We start from the raw sequence: 19,469 nt of genomic DNA, 5'->3' as shown, positions 1-19,469 counted from the left end.
CCATGTTGGCCAGGCTGCTGGTCTCAAACTCCTGACCTCAAGTGATCTGCACACCTTGGCTCACAAAGTGCTGGGATTACAGGCGTGAGCCACCACATGCCACCGCATCTGGCTGCCATACTGCATATTCTCATCTTCTAGCCATGTTATGAAAAGCCTACACAGCGCACGGTGGCTCATGCCTGTAATCCCAGCACTTTGGGAGGCTGAGGCAGGCAGATCTCCTGAGGTCGAGAGTTCGAGACCGGCCTGGCCAACATGGTGAAACCCCGTCTCTACTAAAAATATGAAATTAGCTGGGCATAGTGGTGCATGCCTGTAATGCCAGCTACTCAGGAGGCTGAGGCAGGAGAATCGCTTGAACCTGGAAGGGGGAGGCTGCAGGGAGGCAAGATCGTGCCACTGCACTCCAGCATAGGCGACACAGGGAGACTCCGTCTTTAAAAAAAAAAAAGCCTACACATAATACAGTACTGTCAACTGTTCTCCAAGGCCCGCCTCTGATAACCACCCACCTTTGTTTTCCAATTAATGAGTCAAATATGTATTTTTTTATCCTCAAGTGCTAATTCTAAATTATTTTTTTGACTTAAAGCAATAGGCTTCAGGAGTTGGCTGTTCAAACAAGGCTTGTTAATTACTTTAGCACAAATACAACTAATGAAGATTATCTCCTTTTAGATATTAGGTCATAAATTCAAAATCAACAAGGTTTTAGAAAATAGTTTTTATTTAAAAAAATCTTAAGTACTGGAATGAAAATAGCATTTGAAAATGATTTTTTTCTGACTCACACTGTTTACTGGGTCAATTCTAGCTCTGTCCTGGGAAAGGCCTCCAAAACCCTCACCTATGAGCATGTCTTGCCTCATAGCAAGGGACTTTTACTGTACTGAAAGGAAGCCAGCTGAAGCCGAGATCTGAAGCGCTCAGCTTCCAGTTCCCGGAAGAAAACATCATCGTCATTCTGTGTTATCATGTCCTGCAGTTGCTGAATTTCCTTCTCCATCTTAGATCTCAGCTCCCTCTTCACCTTATATAAAGTCTGAAAAGAGAAGGCATGTCATCCCGCTATTCACAGCACTTATCCAGGCCCTCATCTACTGTTGTTCCCTCTCCACCTTCCAGCTAATCAAACTCCTCCAAAAATTTTAACAATCTAGCAGCAGTTCCCACAGAGACCTAACTAAAGTTAAAATCATAGGATAAAAATGTCTTGGGTCATAGATGGATTTCCTTATTTGTCTTCTCTTCATTCCCTTTAAAGGCATAATACATTTGTTTTCTAGTTCCTAAAAATGCAAATAAATTGTCGTGTGTCACTTAATGATGCAGATATGTTCCAAGAAATGTATCATTAAGTGATTTCATTACTGTGCAAAATGTCAGTGTGCTTACACAAACCTAGGTGGTGGTACAGTCACTGCACACCTGGGCTTTATGGTGTAGCCTACTGCTGCAACCACCAGTGTCTGAGGTCCCTTGTTGACAGAAACAGTTGCCACGCAGCATCTGACTTGACTCCTATCTTTTTAATTATTACCTGGGCCTGAGATTTCTCTCTGGCTTTAAGTTCTTGATGTTCCTGTGATATGGCTTCTGCCAGCAATGAAAACTGTTGATAAGGAAGAAAAAAATCAGATCTTAAATATTTAATGTTTGTAGTCCAAATGTAACATTTCTTAATGTTCATAGGCTTAAAATCGTTGTAATGGAAATAGGGCAATATTATTTGATTTTAAATTTCAATCTTTAAAATGGGGTCCAGCTGGGCGTGGTAGCTCACGCCTGTAATCCTAGCACTTTGGGAAGCCAAGGCAGGCAGATCACAAGGTCAGGAGATGCTACTTGGGAGGCTGGGGCAGAAGAATTGCTTGAACCCAGGAGGCAGAGGTTGCAGTGAGCTGAGATTGCGCCACTGCACTCCAGCCTGGTAACTGACAGAATGAGACTCCATCTCAAAAAAAAAAAAAAAAAACAACTTCTGCCAGGATGGCTAAATAGGAACAGCTCCGGTCCACAGTTCCCAGTGAGAGCAAGCCAGAACGTGAGTGATCTCCACATTTCCAACTGAGGTAACCAGGTTCATCTCATTGGGACTGTTTAGACAGTGGGTGCAACCCGAGGACGACAAGCTGAAGCAGGGTGGGCTGTCAACTCACCTGAGAAGCACAAGGGGCTGGACAACTCCCTCTCCTAGCCAAGGGAAGCCATTGGGGATTTTTCTGGACACACTGATGCTCTGGCTTAGAAACTGGGCTTTTCCCATGGTCTTTACAACCCCGCAGAGCAGGAGATTCCCTCTGGTGCCTACAACACCAGCACTCCGGGTTTCCAGCACAAAACTGGGCAGCCGTTTTAGCTGCATTTTTTTTTTTGTTCTCATACCCAGTTGCACCTGGAACACCAGCAAGACAGAACTGTTCATTTCTCTGTAAAAAAGGCGGCTGAAGCCAGGGAGCCAAGTGATCTGGCTTGGCGGGTTCCACCCCAACAAAGACCAGCAAGCTAAGATCCACTGGCCTGAAATTCTTGCAGCCAGCACAGCAGCTGGAGCTCAGCCTGAGAATATGAGCTCCATAGGGGGAGCGGCGTCCACCATTGCTGAGGCTTGGGTAGGCAGTTTTAACCTTGCCTGTGGAAACAAAGTCCCAGGAAAGTTTACACAGCAACTGGGTGGAGCCCATGGCAGTTCAGCAAGGCCTCTGCAGGCAGATAGTGACTAGACTCCCTTCTTGCTGGGCAAAGGGGCGGCTGTGGGGTTTGCTTCAGCAGACTTAAAACATCCCTGCCTGGCAGCTCTGAAGGGAGCAACAGATCTCCCAGCACAGCACTTCAGCTGTGGGACAGACTGCCTCTTCAAGTGGCTCCCTGACCTCCATTTATTCCTGATTGGGAGTCACTCATACAGGAGAGCTCTGGCTGACATCTTGCAGGTACCCTTCTGGGACGAAGCTACTAGAGGAAGGAACAGGCAGCAATCTCTGCTGTTCTGTAGCCCCCACAGGTGATTCCCAGGCAAGAAGGGTCTAGAGTGGACCTCCAGCAAACTCCAGTAGACCTGCAGCAGAGGGGCCTGTTTGTCAGAAGGAGAATTAACAGAAAGAAATAGCTTTGACATCAACAGAAAGGACGTCCACTCAGAGACCCCATCCAAAAGTCACCAACTTCAAAGACCAAAGGTAGATAAATCCACAGAGATGCGAAGAAATCAGTGCAAAAATGCTGAAATCACCAAAAACCAGAATGCCTCTTCTCCTCTAAAGGATCACAATGCCTCACCAGCAAGGGAACAAAACTGGATGGAGAATGAGTTTGATGAATTGACAGAAGTAGGCTTCTCAAAGTGGGTAATAACAAACTTCTCTGAGCTTAAAGGAGCATGTTCTAACCCAATGTAAGGAAACTTAGAACCTTGAAAAAAGGTCAGATGAAATGCTAACTAGAATAACCAGCACAGAGAACATAAAGAACTTGATGGAACTGAAAAACACAGCATACACACGTTTTAATAGCCAAACGGATCAAGCGTAAGAAAGGATATTAGAGACTGAAGATGAACTCAATGAAATAAAGCAAGAAGGCAAGATTAGAGAAAAAGTGAAAAGAAATGAACAAAGCCTCCAAGAAATATGGGATTATGTGAAAAGACCAAATCTACGTTTTATGAGGGTACCTGAATGTGACAGGAAGAATGAATCCAAGCTGGAAAACACTCTTCAGGATATTATCCAGGAGAACTTCCCCAACCTAGCAAGGCAGCCCAAAACGCAAATTCAGGAAACAGAGGCCACCACAAAGATATTCCTAGAGAAGAGCAACCCCAAGGCACATAATCATCAGATTCACCAGGGTTGAAATGAAGGAAAAAATGCTAAGGGCAGCCAGAGAGAAAGGTCAGGTTCACCCACAAAAGGAAGCCCATCAGACTCACAGCAGATCTCTCTGCAGAAACCCTACAAGCCAGAAGAGAGTGGGGGCAATACTCAACATCCTTAAAAGAAAATAATTTTCAACCCAGAATTTCATATCCAGCCAAACTGAGCTTCATATGTGAAGGAGAAATAAAATCCTTTACAGACAAGCAACTGCTGAGAGAGTTTGTCACCACCAGGCCTGCCTCATAAGAGCTCCTGAAGGAAGCACTCAGCATGGAAAGGAACAACCAGTACCAGCCACTGCAAAAACTATAAAGACCATTGACACTATGAAGAAACTGCATCAACTAATGGGCAAAACAACCAGCTAGCATCAAAATGGCAGGATCAAATTCACACATAACAATATTGTGCAATGGTCTGGCCGGGCGCGGTGGCTCAAGCCTGTAATCCCAGCACTTTGGGAGGCCGAGGCGGGTGGATCACGAGGTCGAGAGATCGAGACCATCCTGGTCAACATGGTGAAACCCCGTCTCTACTAAAAATACAAAAAAAAATTGGCTGGGCATGGTGGCACATGTCTGTAATCCCAGCTACTCAGGAGGCTGAGGCAGGAGAATTGCCTGAACCCGGGAGGCGGAGGTTGCGGTGAGCCGAGATCGCGCCATTGCACTCCAGCCTGGGTAACAAGAGCGAAACTCCGTCTCAAAAAAAAAAAAAAAAAAAAAAAACAATATTAACCTTAAATGTAAATGGGCTAAACACCCCAATCAAAAGACTGGCAAATTGGATAAAGAGTGAAGACCCATCTCACATGCAAAGACACACATAGGCTGGATGGAGGAAGATTTACCAAGCAAATGGAGAGCAAAAAAAAGCAGGGGTTGCAATCCTAGTCTTTGATAAAACAGACTTTAAACCAACAAAGATCAAAAGAGACAAAGAGGGGCATTACATAATGGTAAAGAGATCAATGCAACAAGAAGAGCTAACTATCCTAAGTATGTATGTACCCACTACAGGAGCACCCAGATACATACGGCAAGTTCTTAATGTAACCTACCAAGAGATTTAGACTCCCACACAGTAACAGTGGGAAACTTTAACATCCTACTGTCAATATTAGACAGATCAACGAGACAGAATTAACAAGGATATCCAGGACTTAAACTCAGATCTAGACCGAGCAGACCTAAAGACATCTACAGAACTCTCCACCCCAAATCCACAGACTATATATTCCTCTCAGCATCACATAGCACTTACTCTAAAATTGACCACATAATTGGAAGTAAGTCACTCCTTAGCAAATGCAAAAGAATGGAAATAATAACAATCTCTCAGACCACAATGCAATCAAATTAGAACTCAGGATTAAGAAACGCACTCAAAACCGCACAACTCCATGGAAACTGAACAACCTGCTCCTGAAAGACTACTGGGTAAATAATGAAGACAGCTATAAAAATGTTCTTCAAAACCAATGAAAACGAAGATACAACGTACCAGAATCTCTGGGGGACACATTTAAAGCAGTGTCTAGACGGAAATTTATAGCACTAAATGCCCACAAGAAAAGCGAGGAACGATCTAAAATCAGCACCCTAATGTCACGGTTAAAAGAACTAGAGGAGCAAGATCAAACAAATTCAAAAGCTAGCAGAAGACAAGAAATAACTAAGATCAGAGCAGAACTGAAGGAGATAAGAGACACAAAAAAACCTTAAAAAAAATCAGTAAATCTAGAAGCTGGTTGGTCTAGAAAAGACCAACACAATAGACCACTAGCCAGACTAATAAAAAACATAAGAGAGAAGGTGCAATAAAAAGTATATAGATGCAATAAAAAATGATAAAGGGGACACCACCACCAATCCCACAGAAATACTACCATCAGAGATTATTACAAACAACTCTATGCAAATAAACCAGTAAATCTAGAGGAAACGGATACATTCCTGGACATTTATACCCTCCCAAGACAAAACCAGGAAGAAGCTGAATCCCTGAACAGACCAATAACAAGGTCTGAAATTGAGGCAGCAGCCTACCAACCAAAAGTCCAAGACCTGATGGGTTCACAGCTGAATTCTACCAGAGGTACAAAGAAGAGCTGGTACCATTTCTTCTGAAACTATTCCAAACAATACAAAAAAAGGGAATCCTCCCCGTAACTCATTTTATGAGACTAACATCATCCTGATAACAAAACCTGGTAGAGACACAATTAAAAAAGAAATTTCAGGCCAATATCCATGATGAACACTGATGCAAAAATAATAAAATACTGGCTAACTGAATCCAACAGCATGTCCAAAAGCTTATCCAACCTATCAAGTCAGCTTTATCCCTGGGATGCAATGCTGATTCAACATATGCAAATCTAGAAACATAATCCATCACATAAACAGAACCAAAGACAAAACCCACATGATTATCTCAACAGATGCAGAGAAGGCCTTCGACAAAATTCAATAGCCCTTTATGGTAAAAACTCTCAATAAACTAGGTGTCAATGGAACGTATCTCAAAATACTAAGAGCTATTTATGACAAACTCACAGCCATATCATACTGAATGGGAAAAAACTGGAAGCATTCCCTTTGAAAATTGGCACAAGACAAGGGTGCCCTCTCTCACTACTCATATTCAACATAGTATTGGAAGTTCTGTCCTGTGGGCAATCAGGCAAGAAAAAGAAATAAGGGTATTCAATTAGGAAAAGAGGAAGTCTTTTCCTAATTGAATAGAATTGCCTCTATTTGCAGACAACATGACTGTGTAACTGGAAGACCGAATCATCTCAGCCCAAAATCTCCTTAAGCTGATATGCAACTTCAGCAAAGTCTCAGAATACAAAATCATTGTGCAAAAATCACAAGCATTCCTATATACCAGTAACAGACAAATAGCCAAATCATGAGTGAACTCCCATTCATAATTGCTACAAACAGAGTAAAATACCTAGGAATGCAACAAGGGATGTGAAGGACCTCTTCAAGGAGAACTACAAACCCACTGCTCAAGGAAATGAGAGAGGACACAAACAGATGGAAAAACATTCCATGCCCATGGTTAGGAAGAATCAATATCATGAAAATGGCCATAACAACCAAAGTAATTTAACAGATTCAGTGCTCTCCCCATTAAGCTACTATTGACTTTCAAAGAATTGGAAAAAACCACCTTAAACTTCACATGGAACCAAAAAAGTGCCTGTATAGCTAAGCGGGGGGGGGGGAGAGCTAGAGGCATCATGCTTCCTGACTTCAAACTATACTACAAGGGTACAGCAATCAAAACAGCATGGTAGCATGGTACTGGTACCAAAATAGAGATGTAGACCAATGGAACAGAACAGAGGCCTCAGAAATAATCTCACCCATCTACAACCATCTGATCTTTGACAAACCTGACAAAAACAAGCAATGGGGAAAAATTCCCTATTTAATAAATGGTGTTGGGAAAACTGGCTAGCAATATGCAGAAAGCAGAAAGTAAATCCCTTTTTGGAGACAAATTAACTCCAGATGGATTAAAGATTTAAACATAAGCCCTAACACCACAAAAACCCTAGAAGAAAACATAGGCAATACCATTCAGGACACAGGTATAGGCAAGGATTTCATGACTAAACATCAAAAGCAATGGCAACAGACGCCAAAATAGACAAATGAGATCTAATTGAACTTAAGAGCTTCTGCACAGCAAAATATCATTAGAATGAACCAGCAACCAACAGAATGGCAAAAGTTTTGCAATCTACCCATCTGACAAAGGGTTAATATCCAGAATCTACAATGAGCTTAAATTTATAAGAAAAAAACAAACATGTCAGGCACAGTGGTTCATGCCTGTAATCCCAGCACTTTGGGAGGGGGGCAAATCACCTGAGGTCAAGTGTTCAAGACCAGCCTGGCTAGCATGGTGAAACCCCATCTCTACTAAAAATACAAACAAAAATGAAAAGACAACCCCATCAAAAAGTGGGTGAAGGATATGAATAGACACTTTTCAAAAGAAGACATTTATGCAGCCCACAAACATGAAGAAAAGCTCATCATCACCATAGTCATTAGAGAAATGCAAATCAAAACCACACTGAGATGCCATCTCATGCCAGTTAGAATTGCAATCATTAAAACATCAGGAGGCAGCCAGGCGCGGTGGCTCAAGCCTGTAATCCCAGCACTTTGGGAGGCCGAGGCGGGTGGATCACGAGGTCGAGAGATCGAGACCATCCTGGTCAACATGGTGAAACCCCGTCTCTACTAAAAGTGCAAAAAATTAGCTGGGCATGGTGGCACATGCCTGTAATCCCAGCTACTCAGGAGGCTGAGGCAGGAGAATTGCCTGAGCCCAGGAGGCGGAGGTTGCGGTGAGCCGAGATCGCGCCATTGCACTCCAGCCTGGGTAACAAGGGCGAAACTCCGTCTCAAAAAAACAAAAAAACATCAGGAGGCAACAGATGCTGGAGAGAACGTGGACAAACAGGAACCCTTAAATTAGTTCAACCACTGTAGAAGACAGTGTGGCAATTCCTCAAGGATCTAGAACTAGAAATACCATTTGACCCAGCAATCCCATTACTGGGTATATACCCAAAGAATTACAAATTGTTATAAAGACACAATGCACATGTACGTTTACTATGGCACTGTTTACAATAGTAAAGACTTGAAACCAATCCAAATGCCCATCAATGATAGACTGGATAAAGAAAGTGTGGCACATACACACCATGGAATACTATGCAGCCATAAAAAAGGATGCATTCATGTCCTTTGCAGGGACATGGATGAAGCTGGAAACTATCATTCTTAGCAAACTGACGAACAGAAAACCAAACACCACATGTTCTCACTTAAAATAGGTATTGAACAATGAGAACACATGGACACTGGGAGAGGAATATCACACACCGGGGCCTGTTGGGGGGTGGGGGGGCGGTTTAGAGGAGGAATAGCAGGAGGTGGGGAGATAATAGAATTAGGAGAAATACCTAATGTAGATGATGGTGGGATAGATGCAGCAAACCACCATGGCACATGTATACCCATGTAACAAACCTACACGTTCTGCACATGTACCTCAGAACTTCAAAAAAAAGAAAAGAAAAGAAAATGGGGTCCTCGAATCTGTAGAGTGCAAACTTCTGTTAACAAATGTAGGTTTACTGTCAACAGACTAAGCAAGTTTTGCCACAAGTGCAAGTGATCAGGACTAAGCACAATAGCATAAGCAAGTGACAGGAGCCCACCTGGTCTTTATAGTAGTTCTCCATGGAGTCCAATTCATCCTGGTGGCGTCTCCTTTGTTCATCTCGCTTTTCTTTAGCATAGTTTCTTAGGTCTCGTAATCTTTGCTTCTGAATGTTTAAACCCTCTTCAAACAGTTTCTTAAATATCTGTAAGTTATTTAATCAGAAAAACAAAGTCATGCTGAGCTCTCACTGAGGAATATAATAATTTTGCCTAACTAGCAATATACACTGATTGCATTTCACAAAGATTTTTTTAAATATTAGTTTTATTCAGATATTATTCACGTATCATAAAATTTACCTCCTTTTGTTGAGACAGGGTATTAGTGCTCTGTCACCCAGGATGGAGTGTAAGGGGTACAGTCATAGCTCACTACAGCCTTGACCTTCAGGCTCAAGCATTTCTCCCTCACCTCCCTGGCTGCCTGAGTAGCTGGGACTACAGGCATATGCCACCATGCCTGGCTAAATTTTTAATTTTTTGTAGAGATGAGGTCTCACTGTATTGCCCAGGCTATCCTTGTACCTCAGCCTCCCAAACTGCTGAGATTACAGGCGTGAGCCACTGCGCCCAGCCTCACCCTTTTAAAATCAATAATTCAGGATATTTTATTACAGTCAATTGTGCAAACATCACCGCTAACTACAGAACATTTTTACCACCCCCCAAAAAACCCTATACTGACTAGCGGTCACTCCCTGTCCCAGTTCATAGCCTCTGACAGTCACCAGTCTGTCTACTTTCTGTCTCCATGGATTTCCATATTCTCGACACTTCCTATAAATGCAATCATGTAATTTGTGGTCTTTCATACTTGGTTTCTTTGATATACTCCAACTGCTTTCAAGATTTATCTATACTGCAGTCTGTATGAATACTTCATTCCGTTTTATTGCCAAGTAACATCGTACTGTAGGAATGAATACACATTGTTTATCCATGCATCAATTGATGGATACTTTGGGTTGTTTCCCCTTTGCCTTGCCAACTTGTCCTTATTTTAGCCACTCTAGTGAGTGTGAGAGGTGTTTCTCACTGCGGTTCTGATTTGTATCTCCCTATTGACTAAGGTGTTCATTATCTTTTCATGTATCACAGATTCTTTACAGCCTTCATAGAAGCATTCTCAAGCAGCCATGTACAGTCCGAGTACTGTACACAGGGAAAGAACATCAGAGCAGAAACCTGCCACACCTACACATGTACATAACTGAGGAGGGGGGAGTGATCATCTGGTAGGCCACTGGAAAACACACTGTTCAAAGGGCTTGGATATGCCCACCTGTCCTCCTTTCAGCAGTGTGACTTCTAGATAGAAAAACTGGTTCTAATGGCAATGCATTCATGAGCTATCTATTACCTTAGACAAGTACTTACCCTCTCCTCAAAGCCTTAAAAGTATCTTCCTGTAGAAATGTTTTCAAGTATTTAATCTAGTTAACTATAATTACTAAATTAATTTTACAGATAAAAAGTTACTGCTAGCTTGGGATCACAAAAGGTTAATCATTTCAGCCTGACTAAGATGACACAGAAATACCTTGTGGAAACCCCTGATAACACAGCTGTTTGTCACTATTCCTGATTTCATGTGGAATCTGAAGTCATGTTATTGTACCTCAAATTCCTCTCTCTTACAACATGTTCCCAAACCTCTAAAGCAGATTAACTGGAGAAGTGCCTGTGACGTGTAGGAGGTGGGGAGGAAGTAAGACTTCACATTAAGATGAGGGACACAAAGAATGAGAACAGACTGGAATGCACAATGGAATAAGGAAAGGAAGCATGGCCAAGCTGAACTCAGGCCAGCACTGTAGGATTTTGACAGAGATTCTGGATTCAAATTTGGGCAAGAGTCACAAACCGAGAAGGTGGTTCTGAAATGTTACAAATTCACCTTCATAACAGGGCTGGACAGAAAAGCCAGACTTACCATTTCTTCCCGGGTCCTCATCCTCATCATTTTTGCACGCAACTGAACTCTATAATCATCGTAATATTTTCGAGCACGAACAACTGCCTGTCGATTTTCTTTTATCTTTGATTGGGTCAACCTCTGTCTATAAATGCAGTCCTTGAAGTCTTGCTGAGAAAGGGAAAGGGGATGGGAAGAGTGGGGTAAGGACAAGATGAATGCAGACTCCAACATTCTCAACTGCCCCACTCCCCACCATGATGTCTTCAGGCTTACATAAGCCAGGTGTGTGGGGCAGCTTCATCACCTCAATCTGAAGAGCAGTTCCAAAAAGCCCCCGCCACGGCAGAGGGTGGCAGTGATCCTTGGTACTCTTCTGGAACTGAGAGCTCATGGCCCCATGCCACCACAAGGCTGCTAACAAAGCTGATCCAGATGCCGGCTCACAAGGAGTAGGAAAATGACACACCCAGACTTTCAAGCAGAGCTTGAGTTGTCAGGAGTGTTTAATTAGGCAAAAGCTAAGGAAATTAGACAGTATCTGACAAAGGAGTGAAGATGAAATGAGGTCACGTACATAAAGTCTCCTCGGTAGGTTTTTCAGATATTTGTGTTTTTTTCCCCACATAGTAAAATACCACACACAGTTCCTGAGATGTGTCCAGAACTGTTTAGTATTACAGTTCTTATGACTTATTTCTACTTCACACTCAGGTAAAGGTTTTAAAATCTCTTCCTTTGGCAAACTGTTTCTGACCTCTGTCCTCTCCCTTCCTAATTCTCTAAGTACAATTCATACTCAAAATTACAATGGAGGCTGATAAGTCTCGCAGCTCTCTACTTGGGACCTGAGAGGATGGGAGAGGGCAAACAGCACCAAGTTCAGCCAACTGGGACCTAGAGGAGGGGTCCATGGGGTTCCATAGACAGAACTGGATTAAAATCTCAGCTGTGTCCCTTGCTTATCAGTGAGACCCAGAACAAGCTACTTAAGACCTCAAAGCTTCAGGGTTTTCATTCCATAGAAAACATCTCTAATACGTTACAATAAAGACTAACTGAAACTGCATACAAAGTACCTAGCTCTTCCCTCTGCCTTATTTTTGGTCTGTGTGTGATTTGTTGTTGACAGGGTCTCACTGTGGGACCCAGGCTGGAATGCAGTAACAAGATCACAACTCACTGCAGCCCTCCCAGGCTCAAGTGATTCTCCCACCTCAGCCTTCCAAGTAGCTGCGACCACAGGCAAACTCCACCATGCCAGGCTCATTTTTTTCCACGCCCATATATATGTTTTTAAGACAGTGTCCCACTATGTTGGTGAGGCTGGTCTCTAACTGCTGAGCTCAAGTGATCCTCTCACCAAAGCTTCCCAAAGTGCTGGGATTACAGGCATCGGCTATCAATTTTGGTTAAAGACCTAGACAAAATTCCACATGCAGGTGTTAGAGGTTAAGAGTTTACGGGACTGTTGCCCAGCTAGCACAAATAAAGGCAATGAACATAACAATAAAATCATAATACCCAACATACCAGTCTCTTGTTGTGTTCGTATTCTTTCTTGACAAGGGTAGTAAGAAGGTCATGCCTTCTTAGGGCTTCTTCTATCTTTATGGGGGGACACAAAGGCAAGTAGGTTAATAATGCTGGTCACTCAATTCTCAAGGATAAGCTCTTCTCTTTTCTGACTTAAATTCCTACGCTTAAGGATTACAGTAACTTACTTCATCTTGGAGTTTCCTCTTTGATCGATTTTCTCTACATGCCTCTCTTTTAAGCTGTTCAACCTGTGCAATTTGCTGTTTCCACATTTTGCTTAGTGTTGGGCCAGAAACATAGAGAAATGGAAACTGCTCCAGCATAAGGGGCAGGAGACTGTGTTCACTTACTTTCACTGCAAGGTAAAAGAAGATGCTCTTAATCTAAGCCTTTTGGACAAAACTATCATCCAACATCCCTGGTAGATCGAAGCTTATGTAAGTGATGTGGTTTTAATCCTGAAAAGAACAATTCTAAATGTACTTATTATAACAATTTGCATTCTGTCTCTGATTGGAGTAAGCCAACTACTGGTAAGGATAAAAATAAGCTCAATACTTCTGACTGATGCCATGCTGGTCCTGGGAAGTCTATCCTAATTCCTCAGCTGCTTCAGTGCATGTGGGTAGCTTCCTTACATATGGTAACACAGAAGACTCCTCAACATTCCTAGTAGGCAAGTGCTTAGAAGAAAAAGTCTCTGGTCTTTTTTATCCTGTAAAGAAGTTGCAGGATACAGCAGGGAGGCCAGCAGTCACTGGGGTGTAACTGGAAGCCTGACATTTCTATGACTTTGTTTCCTTATAAGAGGACGTTACACCCATTGGCATGGTCAATATACAGGAGGTGGCTGGGCAGGGTGGCTCACACCTGTAATCCCAGCACTTTGGGAGGCTGGGGCAGGTGGATCACTTGAGGTCAGGAGTTCAAGACCAGCCTGGCCAACATGGTAAAACCCCGTGTCTACTAAAAATACAAAAATTAGGCAGGTGGGGTCGCAGGTGCCTGTAATGCAAGCTACTTTAGGAAGGCTGAAGCAGAATTGCTACAACTCAGGAGGCAGAGGCTGCAGTAAGCCAAGATTGTGCCACTGCACTCCAGCCTGGGCAACGAGAGTCAAACTCCGTCTTCAAACCAAAAAATATATATATATACAGGAAATGGACAGGCCATCAGCTTGCCCTGGAGCATCCCCTTCATTCTACCAACTTCCCAGAAACAGACAAAAAGGGAGCCAGAGTGAGTAAACACAGGAATGAGGCTAAAGTTGGAGCAGCGGTTGGCACTCCTGGCATTTCTTGGGTGCCAATATATAGGCCTCCCTAAGATACTTCCTTATTGAAGAGTTTTAGCTCTCTGTAGAAAACCAGCCACATGGCAGTGATTAAAAAACCTTCTTCTGCTAATCGATGGATGTTAGCGTTCAGTGCTGTGTCCTTGGAATGTTGCACACGCTTTCAAAGGCTGTCAGTTTTCCATAAATACAATTCTGTGGTTCTTACTTGGAACTGCTTTATTTGGCTTTGGGAGGCCACCTCTTGGACTTTCAGTTGTGGTTTTTCTAGAGTGAATCTTCCAGGGCTGACTACATTCTGGAGTTCCTTTACGAACAGCTTCTTCTGTGTATATTTTTTCCTTAGAAGCAGATATAAAACAATAAAAAAAGGTCTAATAGTTCTTTCATATGTTTATCTTAAATATTACAAATAGACAAAAACAGCTAACTATTCCCCAAACCACCTTACTTAAAATTCGTAAAATCTGGTTAATATTCATCTACTCTAAGTTAAAGGCATCTTTTGGTCTCTGGCATCCCTTGGAATTTGAAAAAGCACTGAATCTTTATCAAGTTTCAGTCACCATAGTCCCACACCCTAAATACAACCACTATTAATGTTTAAAAAAAAAAAACTGTTAATGTCTTGATGTACTTCTCTTTTTCCATGTAGATTAAGAGAATTCTCAAACAAGTGCAGTATGTTTAGTCGCAACCATACTGTACTTTTTATCTTGTCTTGTTCACGAGTATTTTAGCATAAGCATTTTCCCCATGATTTCACTTAATTTCTGTAACCCTTTATTTGAAAGGCAATGAAGCCCTGGTGAACTGCTAAGTCAAAGTAACCCTTAAAAACTGATGGAAGTTTTAAGTAGGGGGAAAACACTAGTTTTCCTTGGTACCATGTCTTGCCATATTTTAGCAACCTGAATGCCCTATTAATAAGCCAAAATCCTGTATCATGACATGAAATCCCGCCTTTTTCTAAAGAGCTAATGATTAAGGCCCTGCTGGCCCCTTCTTCTTTTAAAAGGATCATCTTTGTACTTCCCACTCATCTGATCAAATGGCATTTATTACAGTGGAGACTTTTACCCACTGTTTCCTCCTCCTCCTCATGTATCCCTAGAGGTCCAATATTCTCTTGAACTTTATGTCTTCTTAGTTCCCTTTCAAATGCTTCAGTAAATGCCTAGAAGGAAAAAGGTCATATGTTATTAAAAAGATATACAAATGAAGGAAAAAATTCACCTATGATACCTGCCACCCCTACAATATCAAGCTCATTCACTTATTTTTATTTTAATATTTATTTATTTATTTTTGAGACGGAGTTTCGCTCTTGTTACCCAGGTTGGAGTGCAATGGCGTGATCTTGGCTCACCGCAACCTCCGCCTCCTGGGTTCAGGCAATTCTCCTGCCTCAGCCTCCTGAGTAGCTGGGATTACAGGCACGCGGCACCATGCCCAGCTAATTTTTTTGTATTTTTTAGTAGAGACGGGGTTGCACCATGTTGACCAGGATGGTCTCGATCTCTTGACCTCGTGATCCACCTGCCTCGGCCTCCCAAAGTGCTGGGATGACAGGCTTGAGCCACCGCGCCCAGCCCTTATTTATGTATTTATTTTTTGAGTCAGAGTCTCACTTTGTTGCCAGGCTGGAATGCAGTGGTGCAATCTTGGCTTACTGCAACCACTGCCTCCCAGGTTCAAAAGATTCTCCTGCCTCAGCCTCCTGAGTGCTGGGACTACAGGCATGTGCCATCAAGCTCAGCTAACTTTTATATTTTTAGTAGAGGCAGGGTTTCACCATGTTGGCCAGGATTGTCTCAATCTCTTGACCTCGTGTTCTGCCTGCCTTGCCTTCCCAAAGTGCTGGGATTACAAGCGTGAGCCACCGAGCCCAGCCTAAGCTCATTCACTTAAAAAAAAATTCCTTTCAGACTCTGCATCACAAATATATGTTTTTTTTCTTCCTTTTTTTTAAAAGTCTCAATCTGTTGCCCAGGCTGGAAGCAGTGGCACAATCTTGGCTCACTGCAACCTCTGCTTCCTAAGTTCACGCGATTCTTCTGCCCCAGCCTCCTGAGTAGCTGGGACTACAGGTGTGTGCTGCCATGCCCAGCTAATTTTAGTCTTTTTTTTTTTTTTGAGACGGGAGTTTCGCTCTTGTTACCCAGGCTGGAGTGCAATGGCACGATCTCGGCTCACCGCAACCTCCGCCTCCTGGGTTCAGGCAATTCTCCTGCCTCAGCCTCCTGAGTAGCTGGGATTACAGGCACGTGCCGCCATGCCCAGCTAATTTTTTGTATTTTTAGTAGAGACGGGGTTTCACCATGTTGACCAGGATGGTCTCGATCTCGACCTTGTGATCCACCCGCCTCGGCCTCCCAAAGTGCTGGGATTACAGGCTTGAGCCACCGCGCCCGGCCTTAATTTTAGTCTTTTTAATAGAGACGGGGTTTTACCATATTGGCCAGGCTGGTCTTGAACACCCGACCTCAGGTGATCCACTTGTCTCAGCCTCACAAAGTGCTGGGCCACTGCACCCAGCCCACAAATCTACATTAACATATGTAATTGTGACATAAAATAAAATTTTACATCATGTATTTTTTTTTCCTCAAGTTTTTGCAATTATGTTGATATTCTCCTGAGTGGAAGTTACAAATGAGTGTAAGACATCTAAATTAGTTACAGTCTTCTGCCATTATAAATCCTACCACATTATAAAACCTACTACAGCAAACATCTTAAGTGTTCTAAATCCATGCTACATTTCTAAATCCACATTCCACAGTGGAAAGTCTCCGTGGGTAATCATTATCAGTCTCCTTGTTGTTGAATACCAACCTCCTCCTCTCATTCCTGTCTTGGGTACTTGATCTCATCTTCTTTGTACTCAAGTGGCCTGTCACGTTTGATCTACCTCAAATTCCCTTCATATCTGAAGCTCACTCTGAAAATAACAACCCACATTGATCTCCTCTTTCTTATTTATTATTTTTTTTTTTTTTGAGATGGAGTTTCACCCAGGCTGGAGTGCAATGGCACAATCTCGGCTCACTGCAACCTCTGCCTCCTGGGTTCAGGCAATTCTCCTGCCTCAGCCTCCTGAGTAGCTGGAATTACAGGCACGCACCACCATGCTCAGCTAATGTTTTGTATTTTTAGTAGAGACGGGGTTTCACCATGTTGACCAGGATGGTCTCGATCTCTCGACCTCGTGATCCACCCGCATCGGCCTCCCAAAGTGCTGGGATCACAGGCTTGAGCCACCGCGCCTGGCCTGATCTCCTCTTTCTTAATCCACTGGAACACCAAGCTATGTCCAGCCAGGTTCTTTTTTTTAAGAGTTTCATGAGTATAATTTTATGCTAATGGGGACATAAGTTATGTCATATAGCTCTCTATCATCCACTCTGCTCATAAATATTTAATGATTTTAAGCCTTAAATCAACAACATGTTCACAGTAGCATCTGTCTGAAGGGAAACGGTATTGCCCACTGCTCAATGGTAGTCAAGAGATGAGGAAGTACCTGTGCTCGGAACTGGCAAATATCTGTTTCTCTTGGCTTGCGCTGCCTTTTTCTCTCCATGTGGGACTGTTTCTGTTTGTTAACTGGAGATGGAGACAGTGAATGGGATCTGTAGGGTGGCCTTCTACACACGGAAAGTCCTGCAACAAAGAAAAGATATAAAACATTAGTTCCTGATAGCCAGAATGTTATGCTGTAAACCAAAGTTGGTTTTTACTAAATCCAAAGAGACTGATGAGTGAATGTGCTAAAGGGACTCTCTCCTGTAACTAACTTGTATTTGTATGGTAACACCAAATAAATAAACAAATGCATACAAATACATACTGTCTCAAATACTTAGGCTCTGCATTTAACTTTGGATATTCAACACGTGGAATGCCTCCTGTGCACAAAGGACTACGGAGAGTGCTCTTGGTGACAGGGCTGGAGATGGGAAGAGAGAAAAGGCGAATTATCTGAGCCATGCATCTGCTATCCTTTTACCTATATGGATCCTGAGAAGGTGGGATATAAGCATACATATCCATCTTATTATACATGCTTATAAGCAAAGTTAATGTGTTAAGCATTGTCTAAGCGGTCCCAATTCTTCACTACTTAGCAATCTAATTGCACACCACCAAAGAGATCTAACAAACCATTTCTTTCTACAAAACTTTTCATCCCATTGTCTATAGGTGTGTCTGGGCAACTGCTAGTTAAGAAGAGTTTGAGTCCAGTGGGAAAAGCACTTCAAGATAGCCTTAAGACTGAAGAAGTTACTTTGGTACCTTTATAAATAATTTTCTCCTGAGCTTTGTTATTTTTTTCACATGCTTTCAATTCAAATCGTTCACATTTTAAATTCTAAGAAGTATTTTAAAAAACTGACTTGCATAATCTATTTTAAATGACAGCTGCTCATAATGTATTCTTCTCTGAAAACCTACCTGAAATAACAATTTATAATCTGTTTTCACAATAGGATACCATGTGTACGTACATAATAAGAGAAAAGAAGAAGGTCCCTGGGTGAGGCTGCCTAGAAATTAGCTGAGTCATTTTAAAGGGAAGAGAGATGAAACGAGAAGGAAAGAGCATTCTTGAAGGAGTAAAAAACAACTGAAAAAGTTAAGGAAGTTTTGGGTCAGAAAAAAACTATTTCTGAAGAAACAAGGGATGACCAAAGTAGATAAAACTAAATGTAAGGCTGGGCGTGGTGGCTCGCAGCTGTATCCCCAGCATTTTGGGAGGCCGAGGTGGGTGGATCATGAGGTCAGGAGATCAAGACCATCCTGGCCAACATACTGAAACCCCATCTCTACTAAAAATACAAAAAAAAAAATAGCCGGGTATGGTAGCACGCACCTGTAGTCCCAGCTATTCAGGAGGCTGAGGCAGGAGAATTGCTTAAACCTGAGAGGCAGAAGCTGCAGTGAGCCGAGACTGCTCCACTGCACTGCAGCTTGGTGACAGAGGGCGGATGCTGTCTCAGGAAAAAAAAAAAAAAAAAAGAAGAAAAACATGCAGGATTTTTGTTGGTGGAAGACAGGATAACTGGATTTGAACAACTTCCTATCAAACAGTAGGAAGTATTTGCAAAGAGGTGACAAACCAAAAACTGCTGATACAAGTATAAACCAGTACAATCACTTTGGTGGACAAGTTGGCAACTGTGAAGAAATGTAGGCCTGATGATCCAGCAATCCTACTAGATGGAGATCCCACAGAAACTCTTGCACATATTCTAGGCTGTTCATTGCAGAATTTTTATAGTAATAAAAATGGGAAACAATAAACGTGTCCAACAGTAGGCGAAATGAATAGTGCTATATACAGACTCACACAAAACTGCTATACTGTAAGGACTCAGTTACACTGCAGGTACAATGAATGAACTGGATCTATAATTATCAACATAAAATAGATTTTTTTTTTTTTTGAGACAGAGTTTCGCTCTTGTTACCCAGGCTGGAGTGCAATGGCACGATCTCGGCTCACCGCAACCTCCGCCTCCTAGGTTCAGGCAATTCTCCTGTCTCAGCCTCCTGAGTAGCTGGGATTACAGGCA

General features: G+C 42.5%; 1 protein-coding gene across 1 annotated transcript in view; it reads right to left on the bottom strand.

Moving 5' to 3' along the window:
* Positions 1-707: 707 nt before the first annotated feature.
* Positions 708-19,469, bottom strand: part of CEP95 (centrosomal protein 95) — a 40,603-nt gene continuing 21,841 nt past the window's right edge. Inside the window, exons 12-20 of the mRNA XM_003942463.3 lie at positions 17,417-17,556; positions 14,975-15,067; positions 14,099-14,231; positions 12,782-12,951; positions 12,591-12,665; positions 11,076-11,228; positions 9,139-9,285; positions 1,544-1,615; positions 708-1,045 (exon numbers count right to left, since the gene is read on the bottom strand). Of these exons, the coding sequence (XP_003942512.2) occupies positions 869-1,045; positions 1,544-1,615; positions 9,139-9,285; positions 11,076-11,228; positions 12,591-12,665; positions 12,782-12,951; positions 14,099-14,231; positions 14,975-15,067; positions 17,417-17,556 (1,160 nt within the window). The 3' untranslated portion in view covers positions 708-868. The remainder of the gene's footprint in view (positions 1,046-1,543; positions 1,616-9,138; positions 9,286-11,075; positions 11,229-12,590; positions 12,666-12,781; positions 12,952-14,098; positions 14,232-14,974; positions 15,068-17,416; positions 17,557-19,469) is intronic.

This window comes from Saimiri boliviensis, chromosome 17 (genome assembly GCF_048565385.1).
Source record: "Saimiri boliviensis isolate mSaiBol1 chromosome 17, mSaiBol1.pri, whole genome shotgun sequence".
NCBI lineage: Eukaryota > Metazoa > Chordata > Mammalia > Primates > Cebidae > Saimiri > Saimiri boliviensis.
This window is presented reverse-complemented; position numbering and strand designations above follow the sequence as displayed.